We start from the raw sequence: 17,676 nt of genomic DNA, 5'->3' as shown, positions 1-17,676 counted from the left end.
TTTGCTTGTGTCTTTGGAAGTGAATGGAGCACACTGCCAACAGCAGGGTTCCCTGGAAGACACCCAGTTCTCAGAAAGAGCAGCGTTTACATATCAGAGGGAAGAATTTACCCCCTAGCTAAATCTTCATGCATATGACACAGCTGTGGTATCTCTCCCTGTGTGTATGTATATATTGCATACAATATGTATATTCAGTTTCTTACATATATTTGCTTATATATTATATATAATTACATATGGTATGTAATGTATAGTACACATATGCACACCATAATTTTTCATGTGCATGTGTTCAAAGAAAGAGGTAACTGGAAGCTTCCAGAGGACATTGAAAATATGGGGTGGGGGTGGGGGGTGGGGGGGGAATAAAAGCTTTGGAATCAGAAAGGTCCCTGTGAAAATCTTAAATGACCATGTACATGACTTTCCATTGCATTCATGTAACTTTGCAGCTCTCTGTTCAATCATTAAATATCTTCTAAAGCAGCAAAATAACTAGGTGGCTGTTCCTATTTTCATAATGCTGACATTATCAAGTGAAAGGTCACAGTAAAAAGTGAGTGAGTGATGCACAGAAAGGGTGAGGTTTGATATGAGTCTATATAAAACTAAGTGTATAGACAAGCCAGAAATCTAATTCTTATCCTGCAGGGGTTGGTTTGGTTTTTTTTGCATCAGGGGATTGCTGAGAGATATGTCCAGTTAGACTAAGTTTTTATGGTATTGCTGATGGAAAATAAAGTTAATTTGTTAGTGTTTATAATAAAGGAGGAAAATGAAGCTCATTATTTGAAGCAGGTGAACACTGTTTAACTAAAACCCTGTGATGATGTTTTATAAGTAAAATAAAGAGCTGTTGTAAACTGGCAGGTCCTATCATCATTGCCTACCCAAAGGAAGTATGCCACTCTAAGTGGGATAAGCTCCTGCTGCTCTGCTTTTTTATGCTGATAAAGAAATTTGTAGCCCATATCTGATGGAGACTAAGAAAACACATATGATCCTCCAAAAGAGGTGACAGCAACAGATGAAGAATAGTTCTGTGGTACACTGGGACACAGAAGATGAAGGCTGCAGACTCAGAAGAGCCTTAGGTGGTTCAAACGTGATGGCTTCAAGGGCAGCACTGCAGAGGCATGCAGCAATGCATGTGTCAACCTGCTCCCCTCAGTGGGGAATGGGATGCTCCGGAAGAGAGGCAGTGACATTTTCGCACTGCATTTGCTAAGCAGTTCTGACCCCAAGGGTTTGGGTTGATTGTTTGTTTTTCCATCAGCTGTTTGGAGCACTTTGATCCACAGAAATCCCCTCCTTCCCTCTTCCTCCCTACCTCCCACCCACACTTTTGGGTACATTTTAGCTTACGTGTTCCCATGGCACAAGGTACATTTCATTTTAGTTTCTTACCACGTCTGCCGCAGCAACCCATGGGATGGAGCCTTCCGAGTTAGTTGTGATCACCACAGAGGCAAGAATGGGCCTCTGGCTCTTGTGGCAAGCTCTCCTGAACAGATGCTCATAAGTGTTTCACCAGTACACTTGAGCATTTAAACACATCCTTGAGAATCTGAGACTCCATTTATAGCAGAGTTTAGCCCATGAATGGTGAGATGTACTGCACCTTTCAGCACTGGCATCATGAACTACAGCACACTTGTGTGTTGCCTTACTGGGCAACTCCCACATTTGTGGAAGGCAGGTCAGCCATCATAGCAGAATTTGGGCCTTTGTTCTCCATGCTCCTTGACATCTGCTGGTGGTGGTGTCCTTGGTGCAGCTCAGCACCATCTTGGTTCAAGTCCTGCACCTCAGGCTGCTGCTTATACAATATGGTACATGACTTCATCAGTTGCTAGCAGCAACTTCTATACTGCATAGCTGCTGAGCACGGTTTACAAGTGTTGGAAAATCATTTTGCCAGCTGCAACGAGTGATGACACTAAAGTAGATGAAGGTGGCCTGGGATGGTCACATATTAGATACCTAACAAACACACACACTGTTGCTTCTCCTTGCCATTTCCTAAGGCTTTTTGTGTTTTCAGTAGTTAGTCTCTGTACTGCAGTTAGTCTGTGGCTGGCAGGGAGGGGGTACCCAGCTCTGTCTGGGTACTGCCTGCCTCTGTTTTACACCTTGCATTGTGATAGTTATTAAGCAGCTGTTGGGTTTTGGATTATTGTTTCTCCCCTGAGTAGTCAAAATCTGCTTTCAGCAGCAGTTATTCTGAGCAGTTGCTCCCAGCTCATTAGAGTACAGCCTGCATATGCTTTGACAAATCCCTCTTCTGTGGTTATTTACACCATTAATAAATTAAACTGAGCAGCAGCACACACCTGCTTCAGCCGTGGCTGGCATCAGCTCCCACAGGCATGTCAGTCCAACAGCGTCAATAAAGCAATCCTGAATAAAAAATGAGACACTGTGGGTCACCTGTCAGAAGAGCGGGTGCCACTTTGCCAGGCAAAACAGTCACAGTAGCTGACACTTGCATTGGAACTCAGTCATGGAAAATACCACCACAGTGTTGAAGAAAAGCCTTGAGTCCTGTGAGAAGGCAGTGCTGCAGCTGAGGCTCATCTGTTCAAATGGTGTCTAGCCCCCTCCTCCTTCACAGCTGATGGCACTAATCAGAGTCTTAGAATGCACCTGTTGAAAGGGGCCTCTAGAGGTCGTCTAGTCCAACCTCCCTGCACTAAGCAGGGACATCCCCAACTACATCACAGCCACAGCAAGACTGACCTTGAATGTCTCTAGGGATGGGGCCTCCCTTGGGCAGTGTCTTCCAGTGTTCCACCACCCTCTTAGCTTCTTCCTAATGTCCAATCTAAAGCTGCCCTTCTGTAAGCTAAAAGCATTGCCTCTTGTTCTAGTGCCACAAGCCCTTGTAAACCATGGCTGCTGAGTTTTCTTCAGACATTGAAATGCTGCTATAAGGTCTTCCCAGAGCCTTCTCTTCTCTGGGCTGAACAAGCCCAACTCTCTCAGCCTGACTTCATAGGAGAGGTGCTCCAGCCCTCTGGATCAGCCAGAAAGGAAAGGTATAACAATGCCAAAAGCTAAAACGCAAACACCGAGAACTGGAATAAGGTGGGAGAAAGACCCTGTAAAGTCCAACCTAGTAAAGCAGGTCAGGATATACTTGGTTTTAGTGGAATTATTTGTATACCTGAAGTCAAGCTGAAGCCTAAGTGCATCAGCACTTTAACAAATGCTCAGTATTTGCACAGACACAAGTAAAGGGTTGGTGGGTTTTTTGGTTTTGGTTTGTTGGGTTGTTTTGTTTGGGTGTTATGGGGTTTTTTTGCTTGTTTATGGCTTTTTCTTACTTAGAGGTTCCTGGAAGCTGCAAGAGGCTGTCACAGAAGTGTTTCTTTTTGCATGAGGATGGGGAAAGGCACTGCTTGTTTCAGCAACTCTGTGGAGAGGCATGGGACGGCAGCTGACCAGGCTGCATCAGGATCCTGTGGCAGTACTAAGCTGTAAAACACTACAGTCTGAGGAAATAAATGCTGAATAAGAAAACAAGAAGTGCTGGCTGCAGTCTGCTCAGATGCTTGTTGGCATTCACAAACACTGTAGCTGTGTAGGTGAAGGATAAATAATGCCTTTAGTATCTTTTCTAAGGGTTATCTCCCACTTTGGTGGCATTTCAAGTTGTAGTCTGAGAAGAGACACAGCTGGAGCTCATTTCAAATATGCAGAGTTTGGCTTTAGGTCCAAAAAGCAAAGGTCTGCCAAGCTCATTTCTAGTTAAAGACCATCAATAGGAGAGATTTGGAATAGGTTACTGAAGAGGTCTCCAGCCCTTCTCCTGGAAAACTCCTACACACTCAGTTGACATTTAGGTGTGGGGGCTATTAGTCAGCAGCAAAGGCAACACAAACCCACAGTTGGTATCTTCGGTGGAAGGCAAAACTTTTATTAAATGAACCAGAGGTCACAAGTTAACATTTGCAGGTGTCTGAGAGATGGGAAATCGTAGGGCAGCTCTAGGAGCAGCAGAGGAATACACAGATCTGTCTCAGATATCGTGGAAAGCCAGGCAGCTCTGTAATAATAGTTGCTTTCAACTCATCCTAATCATGAAAATCAGTCGCATAAGAAGTGCCTATTACTTGTTGCCCTGGAGCACTCTAATGGTCATTGCACCAGAGGTGAGCCTACATCAGACAGAACTGCCCTCAAGGTATCAATCTGTTCCAACCAAACAGCAAAAATCTCACTACTGTATCATTCGGTCAGAAAGGAAAAAGAAAACAGTTAATAACTAAGCCAGACAGGTTGACTATCCAGGAGGGGCAGGGGGTGTCACTTAAGAGCCTTTGTCACCTGGTTTCTTCTTGCTTGTCTTCTCTATCATCGTCTCCACGATCATCGCTGTCTCTTCGTACGTCTGAATTCTGTCATCTGAAAACTTCTCGATGGACTCCACCACCTCCACCTTCTCATAGCTCATGGAGCCAGGCAAGCCTGCTTCCCTGAACAAAAGGCCCTGCCTGTCTTCTCGCTCGTATTCTGTCTCTCGGAGGACTCCTGGCTCAGTTGGGCTTATCAGACCAGGGGAAGGAACTGTCTCAGGCTCAGAGATCTCTGGATACTTTGTGATTTGTTCCATTTTCCCTCTTGCTTTTTTCCCCCATTCAAGCATGTATTCTCTCTCTTCCTCTTTCTGTCTATCTTGGAATTCAAACTCTTCTCTCCTTTCACAGATATCGCCTTTCTCTTTTTCTGATGGTTCAGCAGGTTCTGGCAGCTCCGGTATGGGCTCCACATCACCACCATTCATCACCTTCCCATTGCTGGTGGAAACTATGATGCCTCCCCCTGTTGGGATGGAGGGGGCCAAGACGCAAGGTTCTTCATAGCTTTCCTCCCCTGTTACCAGCACATAACGCCCTTTGGGATGGGCATCAGGTTTAGCCTCCGGTCTCTTGTAGACTCTTATTTTCCCCCTCACAATGTTACACAATTTATCAAAGGCTTTACTTATCTGGGCTCCATCAGGTACATCTTCTGGGCCTATTTCCTTTTCATCAAGTTCTAATCCTTCCTGGTCAGGTTCACATGTGACTGAGCCTTCATGCCCAAACTCCAGATGATCTTGGTCAAAACCTTCCAGAGTTCTTTCATACATTCTTTCAGGTGAGTGACCATCAGTTATGTCTTTTGACATCAACTCCTTTTTCCTGGCAATTTTCTTTGTCAGAGCTTTTTGCCTGGGTTTCACGCTGGCAATGTCTTGCACAGCCTGGGTGATATCTAAGGAAACATCAAAACAAAGCAAACAACAAACAGGGCTGAACAAATGCTGGCGCTGCCTCAGCCTCGCTGCTGCAGGTGGAGAGCTGAATGCAGCAGCAGCAATGAGCACAGCTTCTGTCTGTGCATTCAACAGCCTCTTCTTGTGCATATGTGCATAGGCCCCTTAGCCAACAGCCCCTGAGGCTGCAGGACAACCACGTGGTGTAAAAGAGGCAGCTGCACAAAACCTCCACCCATCAGGTCTGCACTAATGCTCAGTACCTTCCTCCCAGGTGTCATGGCACAGAATGAAGGCAGGTGTCCAAAGTTATAGTCACAGCTTGGAGGCAGGACTAAATGCTAATAGTTAGCATTGACTGGCTTTGACACCTCCCACAAGGGTCTGGGGAGGGGGGAAAAAAAATAACCCAAAACTCTATTAAGAAATTTCCCACTGAATGCAGCACTGCTGGGTGAATGGTCAAGGCCTGATAAGAAAGGGGGTGCTCACCACTGGGACCTTTGTGTCCTGGAGAGCCTAAGAGTGAGCCAGGTACCTCACAGCAACACTGGATATGGGCAGATGCAGGGTGGTTCTTCAGAAGGGAGCAGCGATTTGGAACAGAGCTAAGCAGGGCAGTGCTGAGGAGCAGCATTTTTGCACCACTCAAACACTGGTGTGAGCTGTGGCCTGTGCAGAGGGAAGCTCTGCCCACAGGGTATGCTTCCCATCTCCTGAGCAGTCAGTGGCCACAGCCCCAGCACCAGCTCAGCAGGAGCAGCAGCATGACCACTGATTCCCAGGGCATGGTCAGCTAGAGCAGAGGAGGCAGCAGTTGGCACTAGGGATTATGGGAACACACCCCAAGTCAGCTGTGTTGTCCCATGTCACAGGTAGGAGGGAAGCAAATGTGTGGCTAGAGACAGGCCAAACCCTCAGCAGGTGTAAAACAACACTTTGCAGGACAGTAGCTATTTTCATCTGCTGAAGATCTGACCTCAGGCAGGATGGACCTATTTCACCAAAAAAATGCTAGAGTTCACAGAGCAGTTAGAAAAATTACAGCTACACACACAAAAAACCCAAAGCCTCATTTGAAGCTTACCTCTGTTCTCAGGGCAGTTTGTTATTCATAAACCCCCAGTGAGCCTTGGATATGTAAGTCACAGTACAGTAAGTTACCCTGTACGGCAGTACCTACAGAACCTTTCCATAAACCAAGTCCCCTCTGCTAAGGGCAGCCTTCCTTCCTCATTCAGTCCTGGCCATTTACCTGTCACTGGGTTCCCAAGCATCCTAATGCTAACAAGCAGTTGTACAACATGGAGGAAACACCATTCAGAGGAAGTCAGACATGGGACATAAAGAGGACCCCCACAAACATCCTCTGCCTGCAGCCCTCAAGATGCCCTGATACTCCTTGCATGTGACTAAAGCATGGATCAATGACTTGCAACAAGTCAGCACAAACCCCCCCCCCAGCTCTTTCCATAGTTTCAGATGCCTGTTGATTGGACTAAGTAGTAGATTGAAGAAATTAGCAGAGAAATTCTGACTTATGGTCTGGGGCTTTTCCAGCTCCTCCCAAAGCCAGTGGAGGTAAGCTGAAATCACAGCATTTACTTAGCAAGCCTGGAGTCAAGCTGCTGTCATGGCTGGTGTTCATATGGAAGGCAAATGGGAAAACAGCTTAAAATACAATGATGCTGCTCTTGACAGACACAGGAAGACATGTCACAGGTTTACCTCTTCCCCTCGAAGCTTGAGGCTGGACAGGTCTATAGATCTGCGTGAAGAGTGTGACTGGAGTTCCTGCTATAGCAGAGTTTAACCTGCCAGAGAAGACGTGCATCAGTCAGACCTCTCCCCCCCCATTTCTATCAAGAGCAAGTGAAATTGTGCAAAATGAAGCATGGAGGTTAAAGAAATGTCTCTCTCTGTGATGGGATGGAATCAAAGAGGATAGCAGGAGCCTTGTTTCTTGTAATGGGGAAAATGAACACAGCCACAGCACCTTCACAAGAGTTAAGCTGGTGGAAACACCAGCAGGAGACCTGGGATGCTCCATTAGGTGAAGTACGATGGTAATTAAAACCCATAGCAACAGATTGAGTAATTTAGCACAGCACTTTGAAAGGATGGGAAGATTTTGGATAGGCAAAGAGCCAATCTGTACCTACCAGAGGTCAGCAAGAGCTGTACATGTTGGTCTGTCAAATCTGAAATTTGGAGGCCATTACAACATTATCTGCAGGTGCCTGACTTCAGAAGGGCAAGAAGGAAACTGAGCAGTCTTCCTTATTTGAGGAGTCAATGGTATTAGGGATTAAAAATTAAAACTCAGAGTCTGACCTCTAGGCAGATGAGTCACTAAATCTGTGGCCTTTCCAGTCTGCTCTGCCAGAATTTGAGAGAGCATTTGGTCTGCAAGGAGGATGCACACCTTGTGAGGATATGCAAGAGAGGCACATTTTGGGTTTTGTGCTGAGAATTACACTGCCCAGATACTCCTAACCAGAGCTCAGTGTCTAAAAATGAGACACTGAAAATGGATGACGTACTGGTTCCCCACATGTGGCAGTGACTGTTTCTGGGTGTTCTTCCCCTGCGTTTTCTGGACAGCTCAGAGCAGCAGTTTAGGCACTCAGAGGACTGGCTCTGTTGCGTCTGCTTGGGCAGGGCTGCTGCTGTGAAAGCCTGGCTCCGTTTCTCGTGCAAGGCTGATGGTTGACATTAGAGGGAGCCAATGCTCCTTTGTAGGCTTGAACACAACCCAAATCACATACAGAATTGTCAGAGTTGGAAGGGACCCCAAGGATCATCTAGTTCCAGCCCCCCTGTCATGGGCAGGGACCCCTCTCACTAGAGCAGGTGGCCCAGAGCCACATCCAATCTGGCCTTAAAAATCTCCAGGGATGAGGCTTCTGCCACCTCCCTGGGCAACCTGTGCCAGTGTCTCACCACCCTCACAGTGAAGAACTACTTCCTAGTGTCTAATCTAAATCTCCCCTCTTCTAACTTAGACCCATTCCCCCTAGTCCTATCACCACTAAGACAACCTCAGAAATCCCTCCCCAGCTTTCTTGTAGGCTCCCTTCAAATACCGGAAGGCCACAAAAAGGTCTCCTCAGACTCTTCTCTTTTCCAAACTGAACAATCCCAACTCTCTCAACCTGTCCTTATAGGAGAGGTGCTCCAGCCCTCTGATCATCCTCATGGCCCTTCTCTGGACACGTTCGAGCGTGTTTCCTGGGAATCTCTTATTTCCAACCCCAGCCCCCACCCCCCACTCCCCCTTTCCCCACCATTTTGCCTGTGAAGAATGCTTCGCTTTAGAGGACGTTTTCCCTGTCTAAAGCCCTTCAAGGCCAACCTGCCTGAAAATCCCCAGCAAACTTCACCAGCACTTGGACAGCAGAATGGGTGCTCAAATCACTTTGCCAAGGAAAAAGTTAGCCATTGTGAGCTCCTCCTTTCCATACAGTCTCCTTCCTTCCCACATATTGTTGCAGCATCAGTGCAGAGGGGAGAGGAGCTTATCAAAGGCCTGACCAGATTTTGCATCTCTTTCAATCCCTCTCCCTGGATATCTAGCAGTGAAAGGTGTGAAACAGCCATGGTTTAGGGAGGATTAACTGCTTTTAAACCTACACTTTTCAGAGGAGATAAAAGCTTAGAAGCCCCCCTAGGAGAGTCCAGACCTGTGCCCTTACCGGCTGTCCTCGTTCTCGATGATGCGCTTGTAGCGCTCCAGCTCGTTCTCCAGGGACTGCTGGTAGATCACCAGCTGCCGGCAGTCGGTGGTGTACTTCTCCAAGGTCCTCTCAGCCTCCTCTATCCCCTTCCTAAGGTTTTCAATTTGCTCATTGTAAAGCTGAATTTCGTCATCGTAGCTCTCCTGCGTGTTTTTGATGGCTTGCTCCAGCATGGTTGTCTGGCAAACAGAATTGGTGGGTGAAAGAGGCAGCTCTGGAGTACCCAGTATGCAGCATCCCCATATTTCAAGGAATAATTAAAGGCAAGACGTGTTCTGTTGCAGTGGGTGAGGCTGCACTGCTGAAACTCAGTGGCAGCTTCACTGTACTTGTTCAGTTATTCAAAACCAGTAACTCCCTCACCAACCCCTCATCCTTCCTAAGGTTTCTGTTCAGCAATAAGTATGATAAGACCAGCATGGACCAAGGGAACAGCTGAGCAGTGTCCCCTTTGCCAGACACACAAGGCTGGCTGACATCTCACTGCATGACCCACAGCTCAGGAAACAGCCTTGGCAGAGCAGGCAGCATCTTATGAGGGAGAGCATAAGTGCTTAGCTCAGAAAAGATGCCTGGATAAAACCTGTTCTTCCTTCTGTATGGTCCACAGATCTATCACTGAAGCAACCTTAAGTGGAGAATCACAGAATATTAGGGGCTGGAAGGGACCTGGAAACATCATCTAGTCCAACTCCCCTGCCAGAGCAGAATCACCTAGAGTAGGTCACACAGGAAACTCATCCAGGTGGGTTTTGAATAACTCCAGAGGAGAAGACTCCACAACACCCCTGGGATGACTGTTCCGGTGTTCCATCACTCTCAGTGAAAAACATTTTCCCCATCTTTACATGGACTTTGAATGGATCTTTTCAATATTTTGTCTTCCCCCCCGCTTTTTTTTTTTAATGAACTCTTCCCTTTTGAATTAAATTGTTCAGCTTTTTCACTTTAGGGATAAAAATTAACTCCTGTACAGTAAAGCTTCAGCTCCAATTGCAGGAGAGCACGTCAACCACTGGCAATAAACATCAAGGGAAAATAAGGAGCAGGAATTACAGGTGGGATATCTGAGAGAGTGATTCTGTTCTCACTTTCTTCTACTCTTTTTGGCTGTTTATTATAGTTTCTTTCCCACTTGGGTTGTTTTGTGGTTCTTTTATTTTCTTCTTCTTCTTCTTTTGAAAGAGCTTATAAAGAAATGGACTCACAAAAAAAGCTAATAGGTCAATAACTGTCTAATGGATCTTATTTTTTTTGAATAATTGATTTGTTTCTGTATGTTACAGAAGAAGAACTTCAGAAACCTTTTAAGAGCCTAAATTTAGGAGCTAAGTCCCTTTGCATTAGTTTGGTTACGTTGCAGTGTCTAAGTGGACTAACCAGTTCCACAGAACACTTTAGTGTTTAGTGCTCGTGGGGTGGGTTCCATAACCTCTCAGCAATACGGTTATCAAATCCAGAAACAGGAAATCAAAGGGGCTCAAGGGCTGCTCAATCATCATAACCAGACTTCACCATCATGAGCAATCATCTCAGCAGCCTCCACTCAGAAAGTCCTTTTATTCTTTTAACCAAGGCACAAGAATGAGTTAATAAACTCTTTTTAAAGGGGACATGAAGAGTTAGCTTTGAAAGCAGCACGATTAATTCCCCAAGGAGTGCCCCTCTCTGTCTGCCAGCAGACAGTTTATTTTCTTCCCTGTTTTCTATATTGATTCCTAAGGGAGATCCCTTATCACTGTATTGATTCTTGACCTTTCTAGAGGACATGTATCTTGCATGGAAACACCAGAGCATCAGGCATGAGAAAGAGAGCAAGAGACATGCAGTAGCAAAGTCCCTGAGTGCCCTAGTGAAAGAAATTATGCTCAGGAAGTTAAGAGCTGCTGCTATGGCTGTCCAGAGAAGCCAGAAACCCCACCAGAAGGTGTTTTATGCCAGTATGCCACCCTCCTCACCCTGGATGGACAACTCAAGCCACAAAGGATGCTGTGCTGGGGAGTGCATAAGGTGGTCATTCTCCACTCCTATGCATTAAGAAACTGTGTGAAGGTAGACTTGCCACTGGCAAACACCCTGGAATCATAGAAGGGTTTGGGTTGGTAGGAACACCTGAAGAAAAAAATTAGAAGCTGAAGAGAAAATAAACCTCCAAGTGAGAGGAGTTCACAAGATCTTGTTACAGCCACTTAGGTTTTACCACATGATCATAAAAAGAGTAGCTCATGAGCATCATGGTTGTGTATATGGCTAGAGATGGCAGTACCTCTGTCTGCAGTTTGTATTTCTGAGCCTGTAGCTGGCAGAGAATGCTCTTGTATTCCTCCAGCTGGCTCTGGAGAACAGGGATCCTCCTCTCTGTGATCAGTTTTTCCTGGTTGGAAGAAAACAAAACAAAACAGGAAAGTATGTTTCACTCTCTTAAAAAGACCCAAAAGAAATTCCACCCTTGGAAATACACAGCAGAGACAAAGAGAAAGTTACAAAAGACAAAAGATGTGGGTAAACCTCAAGTAAACCTCTGGCATGGCTTTAAGAATATAAAGTGTCTGATGTGGATGTACAGCTTATGCTGAAATCAGACCCTAGAGATAAAACCATTCATATCTTCTGCCAGACAATAAATGTTCTTGAGATTGCCAATCATATTGGTGGGAATCACCAAGTTCTCATCTAGGCTGTAGCAATATTACAAACATCCACCACACTTTGTCCCTTCAGGACAAGATTTCCTTTCTCTGCAATACTCATATTGAGTAGCATAACTCCTTCCTTTGAACCAGCCATTTTGGGGGCTAGTACCTATGCTGAAGCACACCTAACACAATCTCTTCTCTCCTGATCATTCCAGTTTTCATAGAGTCATAGAATGGTTTCAGTTGGAAGGAACCTTAAAGATCATCTAATTCCAACCCCACTGCTCATAGGCAGGGACTCCTTCCACTAGATCAGGTTGCTCAAGACCTTATCCAGCCCAGCCTTGAACGCTTCTAGGCAGTCCTTGGGCAACATGTTCTGGTGTCTCACTGTAAAGAATTTCTGCCTAATATCCAGTCTAAATCCACACTTGTCCAGGTTGAATCTATTCACTCTCATCCTATCACTACAAGCCTTTGAAAAAAGTCCATTCCCACCTCTCCAGTAGCCCACTTCAGGTACTGAAAGGCCATTGTAAGGTCACCCCAGAGCCTTCTCTCCTCCAGGCTGAAGAGCCCAAACTTGCTCAGCCTGTCCCCACAGAGAAAAAGTTCTCTTCCCTTTTTTTTCTCCCACATTCAGTATTCAGTACTTCCCCACAGTTGTTGCTGTTTCCATCTAACTTTGGAGTGGGAGTTTTAGGAGTCTACAACTACCTGAAGGGTGGTTGTAGCCAGGAGGGAGTTAGTCTCTTCTCTCAAGCAACCAGTACCAGAGAAAGAGGACACAGTCTCAAGCTGCACCAGGGGAAGTTTAGGCTCAAGGTGAGGAGAAAGTTCTTCACTGAGAGAGTCATTAGTCATTGGAATGGGCTGCCCAGGGTGGTGGTGGAGTCACCATCCCTGGAGGCATTCAAGAGGGGACTGGACATGGCACTTGGTGCCATGGTTTAGTCATGGGGTCTGTGGTGACAGGTTGGACTTGATGATCTTTGAGGTCTCTTCCAACCTTAGTGATTCTGTGATTCAGAGAATCACAGAATGCCAGGTTTGAAGGCACCCCAAGGATTATCTATTCCAACCTTTCGGGGTAAGAACATAGTTTAAATGGGAAAGACAAGGGGCAATGGGTACAAGTTGCTCCCAGGGAGATGCCAATTAGACTCCAGAAGAAAATGATTCCCCATGAGAACAGTTAGGCATTAGAATCATCTCCCAGGGGAAGTAGTGGATTGTCCCTACATTGGACAGGTTTACATCTCAGCTTGACAGGGTGCAGGGCCAGCTCATTTCAACTCTACTATGACCTAGACAGGTTGGACCAGAAGATCCCTGGGGTCCCTAACTTGGCATTCTGTGATTCTCTGATGTTAAAGACAGGTGCAAACTGTGGTATAGATGGACAGAAGTGTGGTATTCATAGAATACCATGTTAGAAGGCACCCCAAGGATCATCTAGTCCAACCTTTCAGGGTAAGAATACAATTTAAATGAGGTAGCCCAGCACCCTGGCAAGCTGGGCCTTGAAACTGTCTAATGTAGGGGAATCTACCACCTCCCTTGGGAGGTTATTCCGGTGTCTAATAGTTCAAACGGTGAAAAAATTTCTTCTGGCATCCAGTCTGAATCTTCTCAGTAACAACTTGTACCCATTGTGCCTTGCCTTTACCATGGGACTCACTGTAAAAAGGGAGTCTTCCTCTTCATGATAGCTGTCCTTTGTGTACTGGTGCATGGTTATGTACCATCTCAAGGCTGAACAAACCCAATTCTCTCAGTGTTCCTTCACAGAGCAATGTTTTCAGTTTCCATCTAACCTTGAAGCAGGAGTTGAAGGATAGGGGATGCTTTAAGAGTAAATGCTGTCACTTTCTTACTTTAGAGCAGCCTGTATTTACCAACAGCAACGCTTACCTCACATATGCCAGTGGTGATAGGGGACACACGAGGGGTTGTCTGGATGATCTGCTGCAGAACATTGACGTAGGTTTGGATTTCCATAAGGTTCTGTGGTGAAGTCAAAAAAACATTCTCATCAGAAAATGCCATAGCAAGGTGCTCCCTTCAATGTGCCCCACTCCTGGGGCTTATTCCTAGATATTTACTTCTTTCAGCATATCAAAGTCCACCTTATGTTCAGACTTTGTTTCGAAATGTGGGTTTAGACCTGATTTCGAGTGAGTGCATGCTAACAGTTTTGTGATACTGAAGGTATGTTACAGAATTCACTGGAGTTTGCCACTGGAACAGATCATGGAGAATCATAAAACCATAGAATGATTTGGGTTAGAATGAACCTTAAAGATCATCTAGCTCCCACCCCTCTGCCATGGGCAGGAACACCTTCCACGAGACCAGGTTGCTCAAAGCCTCATCCAACCTGGCCTCGAACACCTCCAGGAAGGTAGCACCCACCACATCCCTGGGCTACCTCTTCCAGTGTCTCAGTGTCTCACTGCCATCACTGGAAAGAATTTCTTCCTAATATCCAGTCAAGCTTCAGTCCATTCCTTCTCTCATCCTACCACAACAAGCTCTTATTAGGCCCCCTCTTCAGGGCCTGTAAGGCTGTTATAAGATCTTCCCAGAGCTGTCTCTTCTCCAGGCTGAACAGCCCCAACTCGCTCAGCCTGTCCCCATAAGGAAGGTGTTCCAGCCTTCTGATCATCTGTCTGGCCTCCTCTAGACCTGCTCCAACAGTTCAATGTCTTTCTTATGCTGGGGACACCAGATCTGATCACAGTGATTCTGTACTCTGAGGGTAAAAAGGCAAGGCTTCACACGTCTCTAAAATGAAGAGCTGAAGAAAACAGCAAATTCATCCACTTACCTTCTTGTATCTGTCCTTTGTGGCATTAATGTCATCCTGCAGGAACTGAGACTCAATCTGGAGTTCGAGGTTGCACAGCAGTGCTTCATCAGCTTCCTGCAATGCAGAGACATGTGGCATGGTTAGTATGCACAGATGGAGTGCCACAGCCACAGGGGCCACTTAGTCATCACCTGAGTTGTCACAGCATAGAGCAGCCTGCCTGGAGAGTTAAAGTCTGCTGGCAGAAACAAAAGTCCTATGAAACCAGTAACAGGCACTGTATTCATCACCTTGGACCACTGAAGATGCTACTTTTCTGCAGAAATAGGATTTGTGATGCAGTTTGGCACTGGCACTGCCAAAATACTTTTACTACATGCTTTATGAATGCTAGGAGCCCAGAAAGAGAAATAGATGCTATGAAATACCAGTCTTTGACTCTAAAAGCTCCCAGTGTTGAATAAATCTTAAAGAGATGATAGCAGCAGGCACTGATTTCTCCAGTGTTTATGACAGGACCCAAGGCATCCTGGTGACTCTTCAGTATCCTCAGTAAGGAATCATAGAATGGTCTGGGTTAGAAGGGACCTCCAAAGGTCATCTAGTCCAACCCCCTCTACAGTAAGCAGGGACATCCTCAGCTAGATCAGGTTGCCCAGAGCCCTGTTGAGGCTTGCCTTGTGTATCTCCAGGGCTGGGGCCTCAACTATCTCCCTGGGCAACCTGTTCCAGTGTTCCACTACCCTCCTCCTGGTAAAGAACTTGTTCCTAAAGAATACCTTTAAAAACAAAAAAAAAATGGCATGGTCCAAAGATTTTGGGGTTTTTTGCTGCTTTTGGTCTGCTCTCAAATGTGACAAAAATGCTTGTCAATGTGAAGACATTTCTGGAAAAGAAAATGACAGAAGTCTAGGGAAAAAAAAAAGAGGAAAGAAAGAAAATCAGCTTTCTACAGAAGTTGCATTGCAGTTTCTGAGAACAAAAGTTCATAATGTTCAGATTAATTCAGGGGATAAAGTGTATGACTACCAACCCTCATCTGAAAGGGCACAGATGTGAGTGACACTGGTATTTAAGTGCAGTGAAATCTCCTTTTCTGTTCAAAGGTCTGATTTAGATAGGGGTGGTGTGGTTTTTTTCCCCCTGTTATGTTAATTAACACAAACCCTTCAATACAGAATAATTTCCATGGAAGCTGGCAGTGTATTTCACAGATTGATAAGTGTGAAGGGAACAGCTTTGTTTGCCTACTTACTGCCTGCCTTCTTTGTTAGGGTTTAACTGAAACTGCTAAATATCACTTTTGAGAAAGTATCTTGAAAGTTGCCAGCTGAATATCCTCCTTGCGACTCTACAAAACATGGCCTTTCCTCCACCAGTGTGCAATTTGCCTCAAGAAAGTCTTGATTTCTGAATTTACTTTGAAGTGGAAATGAAATAATGTAAAACAAAATTGGGAAGAAAGGCAAAGGATGGGAAAGGATGCGAAGGTGTCCCTTCCCCTGCAGCTCCCTTCACGTGCAGATCACAGGTTGCAAATAAAGCGCTGAAATCCATGGGTGCGGCACATGACTGGCAGAAGGGGAATTTGGCTCGCTGCATGTGCACAGCATGTGCTATTCAAAAAATGTGTAGATGTTAGCTGTCTCATTATGCTGCTGAGCCTCTCAGCCACAGACCTCTCCAGCGGTCCCTCCGCTTTGTGAGAATGTGGCTGAACAGACGCATCCAGACCAGCACATTCGGAGCCAGTCATCAGGAATGCTCGCTGGTTTTCTGCACCCCTCTGCCTTCCTATTGAGAGGAAGATCAGCAGGACAATAGCCACGCTGGGAGTTTTGGGGAGGAGCCAAAAAAAGCAAAACTCATAAGCAAATATTTCTGCATGTGGTAAGCAAAAGCAGCTTGGCTTTCTAAACGCTCCTTCAAAGGGGAAAATGCTCTTGCTTTTATGACCTGCTTCCAGGCAGAGCAGCTTCTTTGGCGATGCTGTCTAGCAGGACAGTGCAGTGCCTCCTCACTTTCTTCTTAACTTTGCAGTATTTGTCATTGACTCAACTTCTGAAAAATCATTCTGCTTTAGGTCCCAAGTCCAGAATATTGATGTGGCAGTTTTATGCTGATGCCTAGGAAATTTTCCACACATTGAGTAAAAGTGGTAGGACATAAATAACTATTGGATGTAGAGGGAAAATAATTATGAGGTCTAATAACCCCATTGGTCTGATAACTAAATAAGTTACTTGTATAAGCTAACTCTTTCTCAGCTCTTTGCTCTAGCAGACACTAGCTGGTTGCTTCTGCTGGCTTGCAGACCTTGGCTGTGTTTCTTTGTTGAGGTTAAGTACTAACAAGCTACTCTCTGCTCTCCTCTCCTCTTTCTCTTTCCCTCGTTCAGGAAGATGGAGAGGGGGAAATTATTGGTAGCCCCCTGGTTTTGTCCAGGGGAGTTCTTGTGTTGTTTGTAAATTGCAAATACATGCAAGTATTGTCTATCTTGTACATATTCATTGCATTTCATATTTCTAGATTGTAGTTTTGCTTGTAAATATAGCTTCATTTGCTTGCAGCCCACTGAGCTAGTTTGGCAATTTTATTTTGGGGGTAATTTTTGCCAAATTAGTTGGGGAGTAATTTCAACCCAATATAATCAATCCATGGGATTACACAGAACTTTCATTTACCAAGGAAGAGAAATCTATTAGATCTCTCCAGATCCAATGTTTGCTGCTTTTCCATCTGTCAGTAAAGGCATGAGTTTAGAGCTGCACAGGTAGATTTCAGGCTACATCTTTATCACTGCACAGAAAAATCACAGAATGTATCAGGTTGGAAGGGACCCTCAAGGGTCATCTTGTCCAATCCCCCCACAGGGAACAGGGACACCTCCAACTAGATCAGGTTTCTCAGGGCCCCATGAAGTCTGACCTTGAATGTCTCCAGGGATGGGGTCTCAACAACATCCCTGCGCAACCTGTCCCAGTATTTACCACTCATTGTAAAGAACTTCCTCGTGACGTCCAATCTAAATCTACCTTGCTCCGGTTTCCAACCATTGCCCCTGATCCTGTTGCTAAAAACCCTCCCCAGCCTTCTTGCAGGTCCCCTTCAGGCACTGAAATGCAGTACTAAGGTCCCTCTAGAGCCTTCTCTTCTCTAAGCTGAACAGCCCCAGCTCTTCCAGCCCATACTCTGGAGGAGCTCCAGCCCTCTGACTATTAGCTGTGT

The 17,676-nt window shown here is 45.6% G+C and overlaps 1 protein-coding gene across 2 annotated transcripts in view; it reads right to left on the bottom strand.

Annotated features, from left to right (window-relative positions):
• Nucleotides 1-3,882: 3,882 nt before the first annotated feature.
• BFSP1 (beaded filament structural protein 1) overlaps nucleotides 3,883-17,676 on the bottom strand; it is a 51,461-nt gene continuing 37,667 nt past the window's right edge. The window contains exons 3-8 of one of the 2 annotated variants that reach the window (XM_068153406.1): nucleotides 14,467-14,562; nucleotides 13,551-13,643; nucleotides 11,267-11,374; nucleotides 8,959-9,179; nucleotides 6,992-7,077; nucleotides 3,883-5,262 (exon numbers count right to left, since the gene is read on the bottom strand). In XM_068153406.1, coding sequence (XP_068009507.1) covers nucleotides 4,316-5,262; nucleotides 6,992-7,077; nucleotides 8,959-9,179; nucleotides 11,267-11,374; nucleotides 13,551-13,643; nucleotides 14,467-14,562 — 1,551 coding nt within the window. In that variant the 3' untranslated portion in view covers nucleotides 3,883-4,315. The remainder of the gene's footprint in view (nucleotides 5,263-6,991; nucleotides 7,078-8,958; nucleotides 9,180-11,266; nucleotides 11,375-13,550; nucleotides 13,644-14,466; nucleotides 14,563-17,676) is intronic. The other variant, XM_068153408.1, reaches the window with a different exon arrangement.

This window comes from Melanerpes formicivorus, unplaced genomic scaffold (assembly GCF_026170545.1).
Source record: "Melanerpes formicivorus ecotype bairdi unplaced genomic scaffold, bMelFor1.0.p_v2 SCAF_25, whole genome shotgun sequence".
NCBI classification, from domain to species: Eukaryota; Metazoa; Chordata; class Aves; order Piciformes; family Picidae; genus Melanerpes; species Melanerpes formicivorus.
The sequence above is the reverse complement of the archived record's forward strand: the minus strand, read 5'-3'. Positions and strand labels throughout refer to the sequence as shown.